At 37.8% G+C, this 22969-nt stretch overlaps 1 protein-coding gene across 9 annotated transcripts in view; it reads right to left on the reverse strand.

Annotated features, from left to right (window-relative positions):
• HEPACAM2 (HEPACAM family member 2) overlaps nt 1-22969 on the reverse strand; it is a 55765-nt gene that overhangs the window by 25548 nt on the left and 7248 nt on the right. For 2 of the 9 annotated variants that reach the window (XM_047753516.1, XM_047753517.1), the window contains exons 1-3: nt 22784-22929; nt 14633-14983; nt 10314-10598 (exon numbers count right to left, since the gene is read on the reverse strand). In XM_047753516.1, the coding sequence (XP_047609472.1) occupies nt 10314-10598; nt 14633-14983; nt 22784-22862 (715 nt within the window). In that variant the 5' untranslated portion in view covers nt 22863-22929. Of the gene's footprint in view, nt 1-10313; nt 10599-14632; nt 15027-22783; nt 22947-22969 lie in introns of those variants that run through there. The other 7 variants (XM_047753520.1, XM_047753519.1, XM_047753515.1 and 4 more) reach the window with 6 other exon arrangements.

The raw sequence follows: 22969 nt of genomic DNA on the forward strand, positions 1-22969 counted from the left end.
TCTTGCTACCTTCAAAACCCCATAATTCATGCCATGTTAAAGTTATTTTGCAAACTTGCAAGCCAAGATCAAATTTGCAGATTCCCGGAGTGGTTCTCTCTTATGCAAACATTTTCTGACCAATCTGCAATTGGGGAAACAAATTTCCTAAGATACAAGAGAAACTAAAGGTGCAAAACAATAAATCGTATTTAGCTAGGGAGTGTACACTTTACACATATTAGCTTTCTAAATACACAGAGGCATCCAGAGGAAACCTATAGACTTACATTAATATGAATACATGAGATGATCCTACTTTCAGAAAACAGACATAGAAGTTATTACCTTCAAATTGAAGTAATCAGGAACTGGAGATGGAAGATTAAAGTGAAGAGAAATGAATGCCCCTTTTTTTTGACTGCACTAGAACACTGTCATACTGTTCTCTCATTTCAGGCTGTGATATGGTCTCGGGGGAAACTAGTTTTAGAACTGTGTGTTGTAAAATGGAAACCTCTTACCCTGAATTCAACTGAATAGTAAGTTGTATAATGAGAATGAAAAGTGGTTTTCACTCACTCAAGCAAAATCAATATTGAGATGCTACTGTGTGCATGATATTGTTCCAGGTATTCTAAGGGGATCTGAGATTTCACATATATGGTTCCTGTCATTATTAGTTCAGATTGAGCGCAGGAGCAGGATCCCTGCAAGTTGTCAGCATCGACAGAATATTAGAGAAGCAAAGGCCATAGACTGGTGGGCAATGGTTACAGTTCACATAGTAGGAAACCAACGGGAGGAATCAACAGAGATTTGGAGCAGCAAAACACCTGAGTCTGTCATAAAAGCTAAAATCTGAGAGCATTTTTGAGGGCAGAGCAAGGCAGGCTTGATAGAGAAGTGTGGTCATTCAGAACAAGTTTCTCTCTTCCCACTTGTATTCTTGGTTTACAGAAGGTGAATAGAAACTGTTTAACAACTTAATGCATGAAAATGAGAAATACTGCTTTTAAAGTGTGTTGACATTACCCAAAACTTTTTTGGAAATTCCCCATTTGGAATTGTTTTCAGACCTTGCAACATAATAGAGTATTATCAAAAGCAGTAATCTTCCATTGTGGAGAGTGGGTTTGATTTGCAGAGGAAGCCCGCTGTAATTTAGAGCCAAGGCTGGTGAATAAGATGGATTATCTAATTTAATAATCACTCTAGTTTAAAATAAAACATGTTTCTAAAGAAAGGAATACTATTGTCTTAGTTCATCTTCCCTACATTCATGTTTACTTTGATTCTGCTACTTTCCCATCTGTTGGATTTTATGATTGGCATGATCTTTTCTGTCTTAATTATATGCTGTACCTAGTTCTTTGGAGTCAGCCTTAAATACCTCAAGCTCCCCTGGTCCCCACACAGGCATCTCTTCCAGGTCTTAGAACTTAACACCTTCAAGAATTTAAGTTCCATGCTTCTGATATTATTTCTTAAAATATAGCATATTTTACCTGATTATATAAGATATACATGTTCATTGCAAAAATTCTAAAATTCCAGAGAAGCATGAAGATAACTCATTTTTTTTCTTTTTTTGCTTTTCTAGGACTGCTTCCTGCAGCATATGGAGGTTCCCAGGCTAGGGATCTAATCAGAGCAGTAGCCACCAGCCTACGCCACAGCCACAGCAACCCAGGATCCGAGCCACGTCTATGACCTACACACAGCTCACAGCAACGCAGGATCCTTAACCCACTGAGCAAGGCCAGGGATCAAACCGGCAACCTCATGGTTCCTAGTCGGATTCGTTAACTACTGTGCCACGACGGGAACTCCAAAACTCATTTGTTTTCATCTCAAAGAAAGAATATCCATATTTGAGTGTATGATCTTTGTCATTATTTTCTCTCTCTCTCACACACACACACACATGCACACACACATGCACGTGCAATTTTTATCACTTAGAGCACTTCCCTGCAGCAATGCCATATGTTGCACACAAAATGCAGTGGTTACTGGGTTATTATTTACAACAGAGCCGGAAGGCGTATACATTTCATTAACTGCAAGTAGGTATTTGCCTGAATCTCTGGCTTGACACTGTATTCCACCAAGGTCAGTACAAGATTATGACATCATAACCTCATAAATATAGGTCAGTCTTTGATTTTGCTAGACTTTTTTTGCCAAAATAAAAAATAATTCCTGCTTTCATGAAGGAAATTGTCGTAGAATCAGCACCTGAAGAAAACTGTAGAGATAATTCTTGCTGAAATTCTAAATTTCACACAGATCAATTGATTATCTATCTAGCTATCTATTACACTCTATTTACTATTTACAATCTATTTTCTTCTTACTACACTACGATGTTACTTCCTTTTTCATTAGTACTTCAGGCTAACCATCCTTTACTTTGGAGTGAAGTCTAGTATATTATTCATGGGAATGAGCAATCATATTGAAGACACTTGGAGTGATTCACTAGTGTGGCCTCTGACATTGAAGATAAAAGTAGAAGGATAATTCTATTTTGACTTTGGATTATGGTTCGGTTTTTTGCCCTTGGCAGAGAACTCCCAATAGAAATGAACTCCTTGCCTCAGGAATGGCTGTTTACTAAGTGACTTGTAAATCACATATCATCTGCTCTGTTTAACAATTTATGGCTGGGCGGGAACAGTACCTAAATTTCCATCATGATGCTGCTTGCCACCCTGCTTGGGAGCAGATGGTAGGTATTTACTGTGAATGACCTTTTTTTCTTTAATTTTTATCACTTAGAGCACTTCCCTGCAGCAATGCCATATGTTGCACACAAAATGCAGTGGTTACTGGGTTATTATTTACAACAGAGCCGGAAGGCGTATACATTTCATTAACTGCAAGTAGGTATTTGCCTGAATCTCTGGCTTGACACTGTATTCCACCAAGGTCAGTACAAGATTATGACATCATAACCTCATAAATATAGGTCAGTCTTTGATTTTGCTAGACTTTTTTTGCCAAAATAAAAAATAATTCCTGCTTTCATGAAGGAAATTGTCGTAGAATCAGCACCTGAAGAAAACTGTAGAGATAATTCTTGCTGAAATTCTAAATTATGATGTGGCCCTCTATGAGGGATTATTGGAATATAACATTTACTACGTTACTTTGGAACTTTGCTAAAGATCAGAAAAAACTGCTAAAGATTAGAAAAGATAAAAACAAAAGCAAAACAATGAAGGGCCAAAGCACTATTACTAAGAAGCTTTTATAATGGTAATTGAGCTTTTCTGCAATTTCATTGTTCAATTAACACTGGAATCTGAAAGGGATATGAAGAAAGATAATCTGGTCCATTTTAGCCAAGTTCAAGAAAACTTTTGAACTTATATACAAAATAAAAACACACCCACAGACATAGAAAATAAACTTATTATTACTAAAGGTGAAAGGAGGGGAGGGATAAAATTAGGAGTTTGGGATCAACATATACATACTACTATACAGAACATAGATAATCAACAAGGACCTACTACATTAGCACAAGGAACTCTACTCAATATTTTGTAATAACCTATAAGGGAAAAGAATCTGAAAAAAAAATAATCTGCATCACTCTGTTGTACACTTGAAAGAAACACAACATTGTAAACTAGCTATACTTCAATTAAAAAAAAAGGAAACCTCTATTAAGTTCTGAATCTTTGTCAAGTATTGCCCTAGAGATACATAGATGAATATAACACAGCTCCTGTTTTAGCCTGGGGTAATTATGAGTGGAAGAGACTCAAGGAAACATAATGCAGTGAGTTCCAGAGAACAGATGTGCATGGGAGCTGCAGAGGCACAGCAAACCTCTTAGAGACCTGAGAAGGTGAGAAAAAGAGGGGGGCAGGTGAGCCTTTTTGGGGTAAGACGATATTGTGATGGAAGAGGAGGGTGCAACCACGTGAACAGGGAGAAGCAGGAACAATCAACCAAGGCACATATTCCCAGTTTGCATGGAATGACAAAGACTGCAAGCATGCTGATGCCATGTCAATAGGATAAATGATACATCTTCAGATTATATATTTAATTTAATTCTTGGAACCATGAACCCAAACCAAAACAAAATAAAACAAAAATAAACGACAAAACAGGGCTAAAATAGTGATAGTAAGAAAGACAATAAATTAATGAATTTGGGTTGTGTTTATGTACGTTACACGACAACTAATAATTGCTTAGCACACACAAGACCATGATGATTGATTTTTTTTCATTTTCTTTTTTCTTTTTGGCCATGGCTGCAGCATGCAGAGGTTCCTGGGCCAGGGAATGAACCCATGTCATAGATGCAAACTGAGCCACAGTGGCAACAACATCAGATCCTTAACTTGCAGATCTACCAGGGAACTCCACTGATTTCCGAATCAAATCAAATATTGAGTGAATGAGTAAATGAATGAATGAAGATAAATAAAATAATTATAAAATTATAATAATAATTTATTATTATTAATAAATAATTATTAATCATCAATTATTTTGATGATTAATAATCTATTCACAATTACCACATATAAGAATAAAAAAGTCTTAAATCATCTAGATAATTCATTTTTTTTTTTGGTCTTTTTGCTATTTCTTGGGCCGCTCCCGTGACATATGGAGGTTCCCAGGCTAGGGGTCGAATCGGAGCTGTAGCCACCAGCCTACGCCAGAGCCACAGCAACGCGGGATCCGAGCCGCGTCTGCAACCTACACCACAGCTCACGGCAATGCCGGATCGTTAACCCACTGAGCAAGGGCGGGGACCGAACCGCAACCTCATGGTTCCTAGTTGGATTCGTTAACCACTGCGCCACGACGGGAACTCCTAGATAATTCATTTTTTACTATATGTAAATGGAGCCCGCATTTAAAAATTTTCTAAATGTTCTTCTTTCTCCTATCCACCATTAGTCTTCACTCATGAGGTTTCTCTGTGAGATTTCCATAGGCTATGTCTAAAAGTGTAAAGAAAAAAGTTCAGGCTAAAAATAGAGAAGATATGTTCTGTGAAATCTGAATTTATTCAGATGGGGGTATTTTAATTCTTTCAAATAACACAGAAAAATAAAGAAGATTTAGGATTTTAAAGCATAATATTCAACATTTACAGGTGTGATTATGGTTTTACTCCCGTCTTAATACTTTACACACATTGTGTATCAACATATTGAGAATGGGGCATGAAGCTGCATATGTCGAAAGAAAGACCTTATTTTCATGTTGCCAGATTAAACTATTCAGCCAAACAAAAGTGTATTTTAAGATGCAAATGATATTTTTCTGTACCTATAATTGTTTATGCAATTTCTCCCAGGAATTTTTCACTTAAATCTATGGCTAAAGTTTAAAGACAGGTAAAAGATGGTGAGATAAATAGATAATAAGAAAGAATTGATGTAAGAAAATATTTTAAAGTAGAAAAATAAAGTGTGTTTAATAATGACAATGTCTGGGGAATAATAAAATTCTTTTCAAAGTATTCTTTCTGTTTTCTCTTTACAGGTATCTTCTAAATTACCCAGGCTCTCATTAACTTCTTGTTGTCACATTGCCAATTATGTCAGCATAGTTTTGGCCCCAAGGGAAAAAAAATAAGAAAGAAAAACAAAAAAGGAGGAAAAGCAAAAGAGCGAACATGGTTGAGTTCTCCCTATGTGCCACTCATTGCTTTCTTTATACATAATCTCACTTAATTCCCCCCATCCTTCTTGAGATAGGTACTAGCCTTACACTGGGACAGTCTAGATAAGGAGGTGATGAAACTGATGACAGAGTGATAATGGCAGAACCAGGGCTTTAACCCTGGCAGTTTGGATTGACAGCTTAGGTTCATAACACTGCTATCCACTGAATCTCCACAGGGCATGACGTTTACTAGGGCACACGGTTGAAAACAAATATTATCAGGTTTTTTTCAGTTAACAAAGAATGTTCCAACACAATCTTACTTCTGCTACCTCTTACCACACTAAACAATGGTTTGTCTGGATTAATATTCAGTGGGTGGTATCTGGCTCGTTTAAAATCTTGTTTTGCATTTCGTATCTTTTCTATGTGAATGAATGTGAATCATTTTTACCAAACAATAGAGACTACTGTAAGGATGAGTCTATATAACTCCAGATTTGTTCCATTTTTCTGCTCACATTTTTTTTTTTCTCCACTGTGTTCAAGGAACTTGAATGCTTAGGTCTGCGCTACCTGGAGTTGAATGGAATTTTTAATTCATGTCAGAATACTCTTAATCAAATAGTCAAGAATATGATTACACTTAGATTACCCCAAATCTAAAATTTTCACTCCAGTTCAATGCTAGTCGTGCAGATAGTCACAATTTATACTTTGTAAATCTCTTTCTCAGCCTGTGCTTTAAAGCAAACAGAATATTTTCATAATGTTATCTGAATATAAGGTTACGTAAAACTACTATAAAATATAGCTAAAGTTCAGCTATAAAAACAATTCCGTTGTTTAACACAATATAACTAATGATTGCAGTAAATCATAAAATTTGTAGTGAATGGTATTTTGGTATTTGTTTGGTGAAAAAGTATAATTTCCTTCTTCTCTGGCACTCTAATTTTTTCTGTTTCTTCATGGTGACTGGTTCTTCTTTAAGATATTGAATTCTGACTAGGTTAGACTAGCAGACTAGGTTGGCAGTTAATCCTCTTTGCATTCCCCTACACCAAAGCTGAATTATATGATCAATGAATGAAGTTTTTTCTATTTTTATGCAAACAGTATTTTTCAGAAAAAAATGCTTTCGAATTGCTCTTAGACATGTTTAATCACTGTATGTTGTTCAAAATTTGTGATTTTTTTCTCCATACCCCAGGTTAATAAAATATACCCTACTTCCCTTTTCTCCTTTCCTATATATACTTTCTATAATTCTATGACATTTGTGATCTATTTTGAAAACGTGCTGTCCTGACAAACATTTCTTGATTTAGTCTAGAATATTTGTGTGTGTTTATAAAACATTCTCTAGTCTTTTTATTTGGACACTTGTTTAAAAAATAACTTTTCTCATTGTTTACCAAATAAAGCCTGGCGTTCAAAGCTCCCCATAATCTAATTCAAATGTACAGGTATCTTCTATTTTTCAAAACTTTGCTTCATGTCATTTTGCTTTTACAAAAGATCTACATTAGTATCTGTTTTAGTGGGCTGAAAGGAATCTTTACAGGATTTTTACTTTCGGGAAAAAAGGTGAGAAATAGCATTCAGCATTTGTTTTGCAGGAACCGTCATAGAGGCAGCTTGAACCTCAGCAACGAGAGTGGCCAAGCTCCTTCTCAGGGAACTACAACTCAGCATCAAGCCTCCATGGATTTGAACTGTCTATGAGTATCTGTGATTTATCTTGATTTATTTTGTGCATTGATTGGCAAGACATGTCCTAAGGTTTGCTTTACACAATTTTGGTTTACACAAGGTTTCAAAGGAATGCTCTACTTTCTGATAAGAAGGGAGAAAGGGAGTGGGGAACCTGTAACTATTCCTCACTGTATCCTACACACTAACCAAACTGGACCATTTGCCAAATACTCTGACCTCTGCTTAGTATCTGTGCCTGCTGTCCCTATTGCCTGAAATGGTTTTTCCAGACAATGACACTTGCCCAATCATACCCATTGTTCAAGGTTCATCTCAAATGTAACTTTCTGCAATAAGTCTTCTTTCCAGTTATAAGGAATGTTTTCCTTTTCTGAATTCTCTTAGACTCATAATATTATAATGATAATAATGGTCAACAGCTACATAGTATTTACTATGGGTCAGTCACTGTTCTAAGCAATTTACATATAGTAACAGATTTAATCCTAATAATAACTCTATGAAGTCGATACTATCATTATCACCATTTCTTTATACAGATGAAGAAACTGAGGCACAAGAGAAGTAAGGTAATAGAGGCAGGGTCTGAGGCCAGGCCTTCTGGTTTCGAAGGTCTGGTTACCATGCTCCTTTGTATGCTTCCCTACGGTATCTATGACATTTTACCTCATACATTTTATTGTCACACTTTCTCACTTCTGCTAAAATACAGGATAGCTTCCAGTTTCAAGATTCAGTGGTTCCATTTTTCTTAGCTTAAATTTTGATGGTTTTGCACTGAGGTTCCTGAACTTCTTTACAAAAGCCACTCTACTCTCTTCTACAGTAACACTCTGTATGTCTGCAGATGTACCCCTTGTTGTAGAGTATAAGATTGCTGATATGGGACATTTAAAGTACTATTTGACTCCCAAGATTGAGGAGGAAGAAGGATCTTAGGCACTGTATACCTAAATAGCTGTATACCATATTGTATATCTGTATCACAGTAATGCATTCCACTTCCTAGAAGTTGCTTTTCCTGCCCCATTTCTAGAGCTCAGTTTTATTGCTAAGCTTGATCTAGTTGAAAAATACCCTACATTTTATACACATGCTGGTGCTTTTTACCAAAGAGTTAATAACACACTTTCTCAAGAAGATTCTCTCAATTTTCGATTGAAGAAAATAGAATATAGGAGTTCCTGTCCTGGTGCAGCGGAAACGAATCCTATTAGGAACAATGAGGTTGGGGGTTTGATCTCTGGCCTTTCTCAGCATGTTAAGGATCTGCTGTTGCTGTGGGCTGTGATGCAGGTTGCAGACCTGGCTTGGATCTGGCATTGCTGTGGCTGTGGTGTAGGCTGGCAGCTATAGCTCCGATTAGACCCCTAGCCTGGGAAGCTCCATATGCTGCGGGTGCAGCCCTAAAAAGACAAAAAGACAAAAAAAAAAAGAAAGAAAAAGAAAAAAAGAAAAGAAAATAGAATACAGATGTACCGATAATACCAACTGTCTTGATTAACTCAATGCTTGCTTGATGTCAGTCACTGGCTGTTTTTCAAACAGTACTTAATTTAACCACAGCAATGTGGTGAAGTAGTTTCAACAATCTCCATTTTACAGGTAAAGCTCAGAAAGGTCACGTGAGTAATGACAGAACTGGTTTCTCTTAAGGGGCTTCTTAAGGTCACGTGAGTAATGACAGAACTGGTTTCTCACTTAGGTCTGTCTACTCCTAAGCCCTTAAACCCTAGGCTTTAGGGCCTTTTTGAGCATTATGCAGATATATTTGATGAGTGAATAGATATTTTTACAAAGCTTAATTCTACCCTTGTGGTTTAATCAGCTGAAACCTCCACCCTCACCTCATGGGGTGAGAAGTTTTCCTTTGTCATGCCTTACTTATTTTGTTACATGCGGCTAAGCTTCAATGGTAACTGATCAGATGACTTCCTAGTGTAATAAGCCATTGGCTCAAATAGGGGAGATTTTGCATACTCTTTCCTCTGCATTCAGGGACATATGGCCATGCCCAGAGACATTTTTAGTTGTCACAACTGGAGGGGAAGGTGTTTACTGGCATGTTGACCAGGGATGCTGTTAAAAATCCTATAATGCACAGGACAAGTCCACACAACAAAGAGTTGTCCAGCCAAAATGTCATTAGTGGGGAGGCTGAGAAATCCTGTGAAAAGCTGAAGTTAGAATGAAGCGTTAAACATATTAGAGGTGGTGCTATGACGTAGAAGGGGCTGGGGAAAATAATACAATAAACAAAGAGAGATCTTGCTTGGGTTAGTGATGATAATATGACATGAACTAAAACATCTGGTGAGCTTAACTTTGAGATTAAACAACAACAATAACAATAGCAACTCTAGCAACAGCAAAAAGAACCAAAGAAAATTTAAATCTGAAATAATTACTGATTCTCTGGGAACTTGAAATCCTCATGCATACATTTTCTCTGTGCTCTTCTCTGCACCCTGCCTCTAAAAACGGAGCTGAGAAAATGGGCAGAGAGAACAGCCATGCCCTGCGCTGCACTACCCATACATAACCTGAGAACATTCTTTCTCCCTGTGACATCAGCTACAGAGCACAGCCCTCTCCCAGTTTATGATAAACAACGCTTTCTTCTTGGAGGTGAACAAATCAGTGTCTTCTGCATGGTTCTGGATTCTTGAAATTGAGATTTTACTTTGCACTGGAAATAAAGTCATCCAGTGTTCTAGGTCAGAGAACGTATCCTAAAAGGCCCCTGACCTGTATCTCAACTTAATTTTCAAGAAACAGGGCTGTTCAAGTAACTACATTTCATGACAAGATAGTGCCTAGGAAGTATAATCACTACTAGTACAGCATCATAATAATGGTAAAAACCAAATAACATCTGGTGTTGATATTCTCTGCGACAACTTTCATGAAGCCTTCCCAGAAGAAAACACATGCACATGTATATTTAAAAAACCTCCACAACTTACAATATATGGTAGGCATAATGATGTCACTTTCCATCTCACTGACAGGGTTCTTGACCAGGCAACTGTAATTCCCAATGTCTTCTTTCGTCACTGGAGCAATATGAAGGGTGTTGTTTTGGAGAGAAAAGGAAGCAGTGGAGCTGGTGTGAACAGGCCTCCCATTTTTTAGCCACTGGTAAACCAGCCGGGTGCCCCTTTCCACGAGGCATGTCAGGGTCATGTTTCCCACATGCTCCACAGCCCCAGAGGAAGGCTGAGTCTGCACCACTGGTTTCGTGACAGGATCTGCAACATTACAAGAGATAGAAATGGGGAGTTCCCATTGTGGTGCAGTGGAAATGAATCCGACTAGTGTCCATGAGGATATGGGTTCAATCCTTGGCCTTGCTCAGTGGGTTAAGGATCTGGTGTTGCCATGAGCTGTGGTATAGGTCGAAGACGCAGCTCGGATCCTGTGTGGCTATGCCTGTGGCTGGCAGCTGTAGCTTGGATTCAACCCCTAGCCTGGGAACTTTCATATGCTGCAGGTGCAGCCCTAAAAAGCAAAAAAAAGAGAGAGATAGAAATGATTTTTGTCACCAAGGATAATAATAATAGTATTTAAAAAAAATGTCTATGAGGTCTTTCAAATATTAAATCCTAAGGAAATGATTCCAAAGTTTCGCACTTTGTAAATGTAGACAGTTTAATGGTAATTAATGAAGAGAATAAAGAAGTCATGGCAAGGAGTTCCTGTCATGGCGCAGCGGAAATGAATCTTGAGGTTGCGGGTTTGATCCCTGGCCTTGCTCAGTGGGTTAAGGATCTGGTGTTTCCGTGAGCTGTGGTGTAGGTCGCAGATGTGGCTCGGATCTGGTGTTGCTGTGGCTCTGGCATAGGCTGGCAGCAACAGCTCTGATTAGACCCCTAGGCTGGGAACCTCCATATGCTGAAGGTGTGGCTCTAAAAAGACAAAAACAAAACAAAACAAAACAAAAGTCATGGCAAATACAAAATGATAAAATATAAAAATTGATTGCAGAGATAACTGATTCTAGAACTTCCTCTTCAAGGGTTTTCTAATGAAAACCTTTACTTTATAGATAATGTGATTAGTGGTAGAGAACATCAGCTTCCTTATCTCTTCCTGTTCATCGGGCTTTCTCTCCACCATAAAGGTATACTCTCAAAGGCCAAATTCACATAATTATTTCCCTCTATTGATTCATCCTAATATCCCAAGAGCAGCTGGTTGAGATTGATGTGGTGAGCTCAAATACCCAGCCACCATCTTCAAAATACAAAGCTCATATATATTATACTTTTGGGGGAGTGAGAGAAAGTTTTAGAGAATCACATTTGCACCATTTATTTTCCCTTCTATGTAAGTGAACTAATTATATGTTTTAATTGCTGTGCATTTGTACTGCAACATTACGTTAGTCACTGTACCATGTTAGTCACTTTAACAAACCAAAGCCTGTGATAATCTCCTACGCATGATTACAGGACACACACAGAGTGAGATGAGTAACAGACAGCTGGCTCCAATTTTAGCTTTCAATTTCCTATCAAGTTTTAATTGGGGTTTAAGATGCAAACTTTAATTTGCATCTTCTCAGGTAAATCTGTCTTGATTCATCTCACATTTTTTTTTTTACACCAGAAAACATGCATTAGAGCATCAAATAAAGACCTAATCCTTCATCCCAGAGAAGATAGAGAAAATGAAAGATAAGGAGAAAGGAGGTTGGAAAGCAACTTGTAGGGGAGCTGACTGGTTCTGAAGCCTCCAGCCTTTCTGAAGATGGGTGCAATCAAGCTGTCCACTCAGTTTAACCCTTTATATTCCCTGGTGGGAACAAAGGATTTGAAACAGCTTTTGTTTGCATTATTTTGATTTTAAAAGAAAAATGAATTGGTACATTTATTATGTAGAAAAAGCTTATATTTCAAATATGCCCATGTGTGGAAATATATGGGTATGGGATTAGTTAAATAGGCAATATTGAAGTTCTCTATGAGGAGAACCAATCATTAAAATAGACATCGTTATTGTGATCATACACTTGCATTTTACGGGTAACTCAGATGTGGAAGTTTCCCAAGAAGATTTTTTTTTACCTAGGCCCTAAACTACTATTAAGACCTTTTGGTTATAGGGGGAAGGGGCAAGATAGGAGTAGGTTATTAAGAGGTAAAATTACTGTGTGTAAAATAAATAAGCTATAAGGATATATTGTACAGTACAGGGACTATACCCAATATTATATTTTTAATTTTATGGCCGCACCCACATCATATGGAAGTTCCTGGGCCAGGGATTGAATCTGAGCCACAGCTGTGACAACACTAGATCCTTTAAGCCATTGTGCTGGGCCAGGGGAATTCAACTTGCACTGCCACAGTGACCCAAGCTGCTGTGGTCAGATTCTTAACCCACTACACTATGGCAGGAACTCTTACAGCCAATATTTTATAATAACTATAAATTTTTTTTGTAATTGTTAGATTTATTTCTATCCCTCCCCCTCCCCCTTGGCAACTACAAGTCTGTTCTCTGTGTCTGTGATTCTGCTTCTGTTTTGTAGATAGGTTTAATCTATATAATTTGAATCATTATACTGTTCATCTGAAACTAATATCATATTGTGAATCAACTATACTTCAATAAAAAAATTTTAAAGACCTTTTGGCCACATTTCCCTAAACGGATCCAATTTACTACACATTAATAAGTAATGGATATTCTGCTAAAAGTTTGGGGGAGAGAGAGGATACTACCCAGGAGAATTTCATGAAGATATGAACACATCCTCCTTTTCTCTCCCCTAAGTTGTTCTCCAGGCGTCTGCTGCCACATCCCATGTCTTTGTTCCCCTGCAGTCTCTCCAGTTCCCACTCATTTACTACGCATATATTACTGACTGCCTATGAATAATGGCCACCATCAGGGTTTAGGGAGTGAGGATAAAGCAGCAAATGATACAAAGCCCTGCTCCCACGGACCTTGTATTGTGGGCAGAGAAGAGAAACAATAAACAAATAAAAATATATGATACGTCCAGTGTTATGGAAAGAATAAAGCAGAACTCAAGATAAACAGTAACTCTCTTCCCTCTCCTCGCCCTTCCTGTTTGGAGAGTGAGGTTATACTTTACATAAGGTGGTCAGAAAAGCCTTCACAGATAAAGTGACACTGGCTGAGACCAAAGGAAGTAGGCAAGGGAACCATCCTAGGAGGAGAGCAATCTGGGTAGAGTGAATAGTCAAGTACAAAGGCCCTGTGTGGTGAGTGTGTTTGGCCTGTTCTAAGAAGAGCAAGAAGGCCAGTGTTGTCAGAGCAGAGTAAGTTTAGGGGAAGAGAGGTAGGAAATGGGAGTCAGAGAGTTAGTGGGTATGTTGGGGGAATCTCCTTGGGCCTGTGGGACATCGTCAGCACTGTGGCTTTGATTGTGAGTAAGAGAGGAAGCTATGAAAGGGTTTTGAGCTGTAGGAGGTAGAGTAGAAGCCAGAGACTGGGCAGTAGGCTGTTAGGACAGTCTAGGCTGGAGCTGACGGGGTTGAGTGAGGTGGTAGTGGGGTGGCAAGAAGTGATTCAACTCTATGCACATTTTGAAGTCAAAGCTGATAAGTTTAACTGGTAGACTGGAGGTGGGTTATGAGACAAAGAAGGAGTCAAGGGTGATGACAAAGTTTTGGCCTGAGCAACTGATGGAATTACGTTGGCATCTGTTAAAATGGAGGAATATTGTTAAATAAACAGGTGTAGAGGGGAAAATCAGAAGTTGGGCTTTGGACATAGTACATTTAAGGTATGCTACCAACATACCTCAATAAGGAAAATAAATGTCTGAAAGTTAGCTGAACCCTACTCTCCCTCAGAGGACATTCCCAGCAACATCTGTTGTTCCTTAAGTATGATCACTCAGCAAGTCTCATCCTTCCCCAAATAGTGTACTAAAATTGAAAAAATATATTTATGTAACAAAATAGGGCTCTTCCCAAGGTGCATTCTGCTAACAAGAAATAAACTTTTCTCCATCTCCTTATATAGGCAACTTTATTTGGTGGTTTCCAGGCAAACAAATAAGAGGTTCTACTTACTGCCTGATTACCTTTAGCTCAGTGCTGTGCATATCCTTTACACATGTCTTATTTAATCCACAGAAAGCCTCATGAGGTGGCTTACATCATTCATGCCACGAGATGTTGAGGTTCTGGGGGTTAATTCATTTGCCCAAAGTTGCAGGGCCAGGACCTAAAGCCCAGGTAGTCTAGTCTCCTGAGCAATTGCTATCATGCTACTTGGCTGCCCATGTCACTTACAGTGGACTTACCATCAACGGTGACTTGAATCTTCTGACTAGCCGACAGAGTTCCATTTCCCTGAATGTTGACCTTGACAATGTAATTGCCTTCATCAGTGAACTGCAGTGGGTTGATGAGCAGAGAGGCATTGGGAGGCATCATGGTGAATTTGTGTTGGTACTCCAGGTCGGGAACCACAGACTTGTTCACAGAGCCTAGTAAGTATTTGGGCATCGTGTGGGCTCTCTCAAACAGCCATATGATCTGGATGTCTGATGCCGGAGTGTGGAATCCATAGTGCACAGGGAGGTAGAGAGCATGGCCCCTCATGCCATGGACGGTGTGCGATGGCACCGCCACTTTCAGCCCTGAGCAAGCACCTGCCACAAAGGAAAGGAAGGCTATAAAGACCCTGAGCCACATTTCACAATCTCTAGGGGGCAATACAGAGAGAACCTGATCAGGCGATAATCCTTTACAAAGAAGAGAGGCTTCTAGGTACTGACTATTCTAGTACCGGTTACCTGTACAAGTAAATATTTGCCTCTGAGACCTGCATGTTAAAAACTCCACCCAAAGACTACGTTGATTGCATGATCTCTTTAAAGGCAAGCTGAAAAGGAAAAGCAGAAGTTATTATCTTCGACTGTTAAAGAATAATGGGAAAAGGAGAACTGGGAAAGATTATTAGTTCTAAAGTCCAATGAAACCTTTAAAAAATGTGAAATTGTGGTTGTATCTGAGTCATATCATATCCTAATCCAACTATGTGGTTGAGGGGCAACTTCCTTTCAAGAATCTTCCCCCAGTTTCTGAAATGGCTCAACAGTCTATAACTGGAAGTTTTCACCTTTAGCCAAAGCTTTGCCTAAAGCAAACATCCTATTTAGGGTGGCATTAAACCATTATCATTCATGATTGGTTATTCCTGCTCAGTAGCTGGGATCTGGCTGGTGTGTTTGAGGAAGAGCAGGAGGCAGGAACAGAGAGCAGAATGGAGGAGGAAAAGCGTGGTCAGCAAGGTAGAGGAGCAAGATCAAGCGATGCCTTGGGGTCTTGGCAAACACTTTGGTGATTTTACTCTGAGTGAGATGGGACACAAGTGAAGTTTTGTGAGCAGAGAGGGATAGGGATCTTTTCAAACAACAAAAAAAATTTTTTAGGTGCGTTCTATCTGTTGCGGGGACAGACTGAAATAGAGGAGTAGGGAGACCATTTAGGAGGTGACTGCCATAAAAGAGGCAAGAGATGACTGTGCTGCAGATAAGGGAGGTAGTAAAAGGTATTGTGAAAAAAGGCTGGTGGTGCTAACAGGATCTGAGTACACAGTGTGGGTGGGAGACAAGAAACAAAGATGAGGCATGAGTGATTCTAAGGTTGTTGACCTGATCAACTGGAAGAACGAGTTGTCACATATTAATGGGCATCTAATAAATTAATCACGAGGAAGACCATGAGGACACATTCTGGGGGAAAGATTGGGAGTCAGTTTTGGACATGTTCATTTTAGAGGCCCATTAGACAGCTAAGAAGCAACACTGAAAGGACATACTGGGCATTAAAGCCTGATTAAAGTGCACTTAGGAGAGAATGAGGGGCCTGGAGGGTCTTGGGGAATGAAGCTCTGATATAGCCATTGCTCCAGGCTTCCTGCCTGCCTGGCTTGCTTGGGTCCAGGCACTCACTGGTATGTCTTCAGGTTTCTTCCTAGTTTCTGGCACCTAGAGATTTCTCCACCTTTACTTTGAACTGTATATTGTTTTACTTTATCTAGCATTTTTATATATGTGCAAATGAGAAGAAAGTCCTTAGCTCAGGTTACTACGTAGTGAGAATCCCAATCAAAAGTTCATTTCAAAATCCTCATTTTAAAGGGGAACAATATGGTACCTACATCAATGAACATTTGAAACAGTCGAGGAGAGAATGGGAGGAATTTCAATGTGAGGTCTTTTAAATAGTGAGGGGGTAAAAAGAATGGAAAAGAAATTGGAGACAGTGGTATAGACAACACTTATGGGGAGTTTTGCTGTGAAAGGGAACAGAAAAATGTTGTTTTTTTTAAATTTCTTTTTTTCTTTGGGTAGATGCTGAACAGTATGTTTGTAGCTATTGGAATGATCACTAGAAAAAGAAATCTTTTTTTTTTTTTTTCCTTTTTAAAGGGCTGCACATGCTGCTTATGGAAGTTCCTAGGCTGGCATAGAATCAGAGCTACAGCTGCTGGCCTATGCCACAGCCACAGCCACAGCAATGCCAGATCCGAGCTGCACCCATGACCTGCATCACAGTTCACGGCAATGCCGGATCCTTAACCCACTGGTAAGGCCAGGGATCGAACTGGCGTCCTCATGAATACCAGTCAGGTTTGGTTCCATTGAGCCACAATGGGAATTCCTAGAAAAAGAAAGCTTGATGAAACAGAATAAAGATAGGTGAAGGTGGAATAAAATCCCAGGTGAGGAGAGATGGAAATTTGGGCACAAACAGAGATATCTTAGAATTTCAACTTTGTCATATACAAAATGTAAATATGATTGCTTCCCCTTTTTCATCTCTACTAGGAAGGGGACCTTTTAAAATTTATCTGAATCATGTCATAAAAGGCAGTCAATATTAGGGAGGGAATGGTAGAAAGGTCTGTTTGTACAATGATTTTTTTGAGAAACTGAAAGATGTAGATCTGCTCCTGTGGAGAATCAAGTTCTATCAATAGTAAATTTCTTTTTCCCAGGGTGGAGGTTAGAGCAAAGATTTCCATATGACATCACTTATATGTGGAATCTTAAAGAAGAATACAAATGAACTTTTTGTGGGACAGAAACAGACTCACGGACTTTGAAAACAAACTTACAGTTACCAAAGTTTGGTGGGGGGGATGGATTGCAGGTGTGGGATTGGCATATGCACACGGTGGTCTATGAAATGACTGGCCAATAGTGACTTGCTTGTATAACACAGGGAACTCTACCTAATATTCTGTGATTATCTATATGGTAAAAGAATCTGAAAAAGAATTAATGTGTGTATACATATGTGAATCACTTTGTTGTGCAGCATAAATTATCTCAATATTGTAAATCAGCTTATATCAATTTATATCAATATTTCAATAAAACTTAATAACAAAACAAAACCAATCAGAGCAAAGAACCCAAGAGAGGAAAGGCCAAAGAAAAAGACAAGAGGAGGTTAGAGGGAGAAGAGACGTCTAGATGTTCAACCGAAACTGATCCTACAGGCAGAAAATAAGGTGACCCTATGGGAAAAATAAATGTGTCTTACAGTCTCCTTGGTTTCTGTGTGTATTTGCGATCGATTTGTAATTTTTTTTCCTGATAATGGGATGTACCTGAACATTTATTTTAGTGATATGGTCTGTAGCAAAGGAGATACAAAGGTATGAGAATTTTCTTTTCTGGCAAGTGCAAGAATGTTAAATTTGTAGTTGTTCTAATTTGAATTATTAGAGAAAGAAGGAAAAAGAGGAGATAACGTGGATTGCAGAAAATGAGTAGTGGTTTCTGCAAGGAAATCCTAAGAGAGTTAAAGGAAGATGAGAGAGTAAATCTAGGACTTAAAAACTGATGATGTCTGAGAAATATGAAGCAGAGACTGGTAGAAGGGAGCAAAGCTTTGAAGTCATAGATACAGAAAGACATTGGGCATTTGAATGGGGACTGTGTGTTATCTACATGAAACAACATGCATTTACATGCCTTTCATTTAATTGGTGATAGGAGGCTCCTATAAGTTCCTGGTAAACAATAAATAAAAATTAGTTTTTTAGTACCCACCGTTACTAACTTAAGATATGTAAACTATAATTTTCACTGTATTTATTATGTTGCTTGTTTCCTTTTTTACTTCAGTGAATACAGAAGTATTTCTGAGGCTATCACGGCTCATTCTTGATCTTGGACTCCCTTGTTCATATAGTCTTAAGATAATCACCTGGAAATTCCCTGGAAATAAGAGATTTCAGGAACTTATTCTCTAAACCTGCAGAGAGATTTCTGAATGTGATACTTTGCGAAAGTTAAAAGTCCACTGAAATGCAAGGTCTTAGAACAGAACACATACTTGGGATAAAATGGTGATTAGTCAGTTAAGTAACCTTAGATAAGTCATTTTAATTCTCTAGACCTCAGTTTATTAGATGAGGCCTAAGACCTCCCTCTATTCTTTATGTTCTTCGTTGAGATACCTTTCTCAGGGTAATAGCTACCCACATCTAAATAGGAAAGGCCTGTATTTTGAGAAGGCCCAAAGAATTCTGAAGTATTGAGTCTCAGGTTTTAGTGAACTTACTAAGTTGTCAATCCCTGGATATCCTCGAATAAAGTGGCAGTTTTGTGGGGGGTTTTGGCCAAGGAATCAAGGGAGATGGTGGCAGTCCACACCATTACCTTGAGAAGGCACAGGGAAAAGCTTCAGAGCTACTGACCTAAAACTCAGTAGTTGCCTCAGAAAGTGAGCAATTTGGTCATTGACTTATCAGTCAGTTAAATACATTTCACAGCTCAACCTCGAAACCACCGCTAGACTGAGTTGTGGATATAGATGGCCCAAATGCAATTCTGGTCAATCTGTTCTAAGCATTTGGAAAAGTCATTGCAGAAGTCCTTATTTACTTTTTTCTTTTCTTTTTGGAAAAAGGGGAGGAACTCTTTTTAGTCTACTTTTTTGTGTAGTTGAATTAAAAAAGATTAACTGAGATTGTAATATTCTGAAAATGGTTGGGAGGCACTTTGTTACATGGAGTGTAAGCATGACTGGCACAGAAATGTTGGTAACTTTTGAATCTTGAATCAGAATGTTGCAACTTAAGTATGAAAAGACTACTTGGAGGGTCTATGACTGAAGTGAGGGGAAGAAATTTTATTTAATAAAATATTAAATACAATATAAACATTGTAGCCTGGGAAAAAAATGAAATTTCTGTGGTAGAAAATAACATTTTATGTGGCATTTGCAATAATAATCATTAAGGGGAGTGAGCTAGTTCTTTGGTCTATTTTAGAAACTGCATCATGTAATAAATAATACATTACCCTCAATAATGTCTCTGAGTTTATTCAATGCTTATCTTATAAAATGATATGAAATCATGTCATTTAATTTTTTTTCAGAATGTGTGCTTTTTCAAATGTATGTATGACAGTGAGAGATAGCACAGGTGTTACAACAGCTATTTGCTTAGACTGCCTACACCTTTTTATTGGATAAATTATAGGTAGCAAGGTATGAGTATCAGTGAGGAATGAAATTTTCTTTATATGGTTTTTTTATTTCAGCCACTGAAATCTTTTTAGACATGAACCTATTGAAATGATGCAATCTTTACTTGTTGTGAACTTTGGGGAATAAGCGGATAACTGGATGCTTTTTCTACATTTTAGGAACACATACTCTTTTGCCATTGCTCTATTGACCACTACATATGTGAGGAATCTCCGCTGTCAAAACAATAGTTTATTAATTTAAAAAAAATTAGCCTCAAGTGCTCTTTTCCAGTTGTATGAGAAAACCTAAACAACTAAATTATTGATTTTAGAAAGTCAACCTCGGTAAGAACAAATAAATTTTAAGGAAAAAAAAAGACATAAAATTAATTAAATTTTAATTTCCTTTTGATATTCAAGAAATTTGGACTTAAAAAATCAATTTTATTATTAGATACACTAATACTTATTTTTTGAATATAAAAAAGGTAAACTCTTAGATTTTTTGCACATAAGGCACTATATTAAATTGGAGAGCATTCATAATGCCATTAATAGTCTGACACACAGGTGTTCCCATCATGGCTCAGTGGTTAATGAATCTGACTAGGAACCATGAGTTTTCGGGGTCAATCCCTGACCTTGCTCAGTGGGTTAAGGATCTGGTGTTGCTGTGAGCTGTGGTGTAGGTCAAAGATGCAGCTCGGATCTGGTGTTGCTGTGGCTGTGGTGTAGGCCGACAGCTACAGCTCTGATTAGACTCCTAGCCAGGGAACCTCCATATGCCGCGGGAGCGGCCCAAGAAATGGCAAAAAGACCAAAAAAAAAAAAAGAAAAAAAAGAAAGTTTGACATACAAAATTACAGCAATACTTTCCACTTTAGAGCCTCCCTTAAACTATAAAACAATGACATTATAAAGGAATGTCCAGGGAGTTCCCGTTGTGGCACAGCAGAAATGAGTTTGACGAGGAACCATGAGGTTGAGGGTTCGACCCCTGGCCCCAGTCAGTGGGGTAAGGATCCGGAGCTGCTGTGAACTGCAGTGTAGATTGCAGATGTGGCTCAGATCTGGTGTTGCTGCGGCTGTGGTGTGGGCCAGCTGCTACAGCTCCAATTAGACCCCTAGCCTGGGAACCTCCATATGTCTCAGGTGCAGCCTTAGAAAGACCAAAAAATTAAAAAAAATTAAAAAATTAAAAAATAAAGGAATGTCCAGTGTTTAGGAACACTTGTCATATTGTGAAATTTATCTATATTCCAGCAACAAAAGACTCCCTTAACAAGTTTCACTGTATTGAATGTAAACATCAGACTTCACAAAGTGACCTCTAACTGTAGCTCAAAATAGTTGACATTTACGTTCCCATTACCATGTATGATATTAGTAAGCACAACACAACTATTGTTGACTGAAAACAAACCCTTGTACTTTTAGAGAAAATAGAAATTATGATGATGTACTTCGAGACTTTACAAACTACATTTGGGGCTAAAATATTAAAAGATTTTTTTAAAAAGAAAAAAATAAAATTGATACTCAATATTCCAAAACACAGAAAAATTTCAAATTACTGATGGTCTTTACAACATACTACTGATGGAAAAAATTAAATTTGTGTAAGAAAGAAAGTCTTAAGGGATAATAATTGCTTTAACTACTTATGAGCATGCTATCTATTTTTCTAAAGTATTTTAAATTTTATTTTGGTAGAATTCTTCAAATGAATTGTCTCTAAGTTCTTGTTAAAGCCCACTACAAAAAAGTTACTTAGGAAATGACAGCAGTCCTGTTGTTATAAAATTAAGTGGGGCACTGACACACAGGATGCTTTGAAAGCCCAGAAAAATGCACAAAGATAAAAAGCCAGTTATAGTAATTGTTTAATTTTCCTAAAAATTTCAAGAACTAGAAATCTATATTATATAGACTTGAATTTGACAACATAAACACTGGAACAACAATCAGAGCTAGGGGAAAGTCAAACATTTAAAAAATTACAAATTATACTTTTCAAATGTGTGGAATATGAATATTAGATATTTAACATTTATTATATATAATTACTTATTATATATGCAATATATAATTTAAATAACATTCACATTTACTATGAAAACTATACCATGAGATACCCATGAGTGCAAAGTTCTCTACTGAAGAATGTTAAACTTAAGTTGGTTCTTTAGCTAATTTGTTCTTAAAATTCAAGGAATAAAGTCATATTTGAATTCCTACCTATTGAATATAAACAAAACAAGAAACCAACTTGACTTTTAATGCAGATAAATAAGAAGAATGGAAAGAGAACATCTGGTGAAAATAATGACAAAAACTGTGCGAATTCTGGAAAAAGACTCTTTTAAAGAGAATTTGGCGAAAATATTAAGGTAGAGAAAAAATTTAATTGAACTAGCCATTGGACAAAGAGAAAGGCTAAAGGCACTGGAGACATAATACACTTTTCCCTGTTGTGGATAATATATCTTTTGTCAGTTTGGAATCTCACTTTTCCCCACATTTCATAAGACAGGTAAAACACAGGCAGAGCTAAGTCTGCCACAATATCTTTAACTAAAACAGCCATAAACTATTTTCACAAACTAAGTTTCACTATAAGCAGTTACAAATTCAAGACATTAGACTACCTGCCAAAGTAAAATGCATTAAAGAGTATTAAACCTATATCTAAACACTGCTTTTTACAAGTTTTTAGAATGTTTTAACTTTCTTAATGAGTGCTATTGACAACAACTGTTGTTCTAACACAACAATAACCACCTATTTATTGAATCTCATTTCTCCTAAATGTTCCTGCTTCTCTGCTGGAACAAAATGTTATTGTTTAAAAGGTTTTGAGCTGTTCTTCAATTATCTGAGTGAATCTACAGCCTAAAGCAAATATTTACCTTGTGCCCACAATTTTTTTAAAAAAAGTAGATAAAATGCACTTACCTAAGAGAAGGAGGTATACTTTGCACTGAAAGACCCCAACCATGCTGCTGAGGGGCTCCATGAAAGCATCCTGTCCCATGCATGCAGTGCCCTGTTCCTGGTGGCAACTTGGTTCATGGACCAGCAGCTGCTGGTTTATTTGCCAGGGAAATTAGCGGTGAGGTAACAGACCCTAGCCTGCCTCTT

The sequence above is a fragment of the Phacochoerus africanus genome, chromosome 11 (assembly GCF_016906955.1).
Source record: "Phacochoerus africanus isolate WHEZ1 chromosome 11, ROS_Pafr_v1, whole genome shotgun sequence".
In the NCBI taxonomy this organism is placed as follows: Eukaryota; Metazoa; Chordata; class Mammalia; order Artiodactyla; family Suidae; genus Phacochoerus; species Phacochoerus africanus.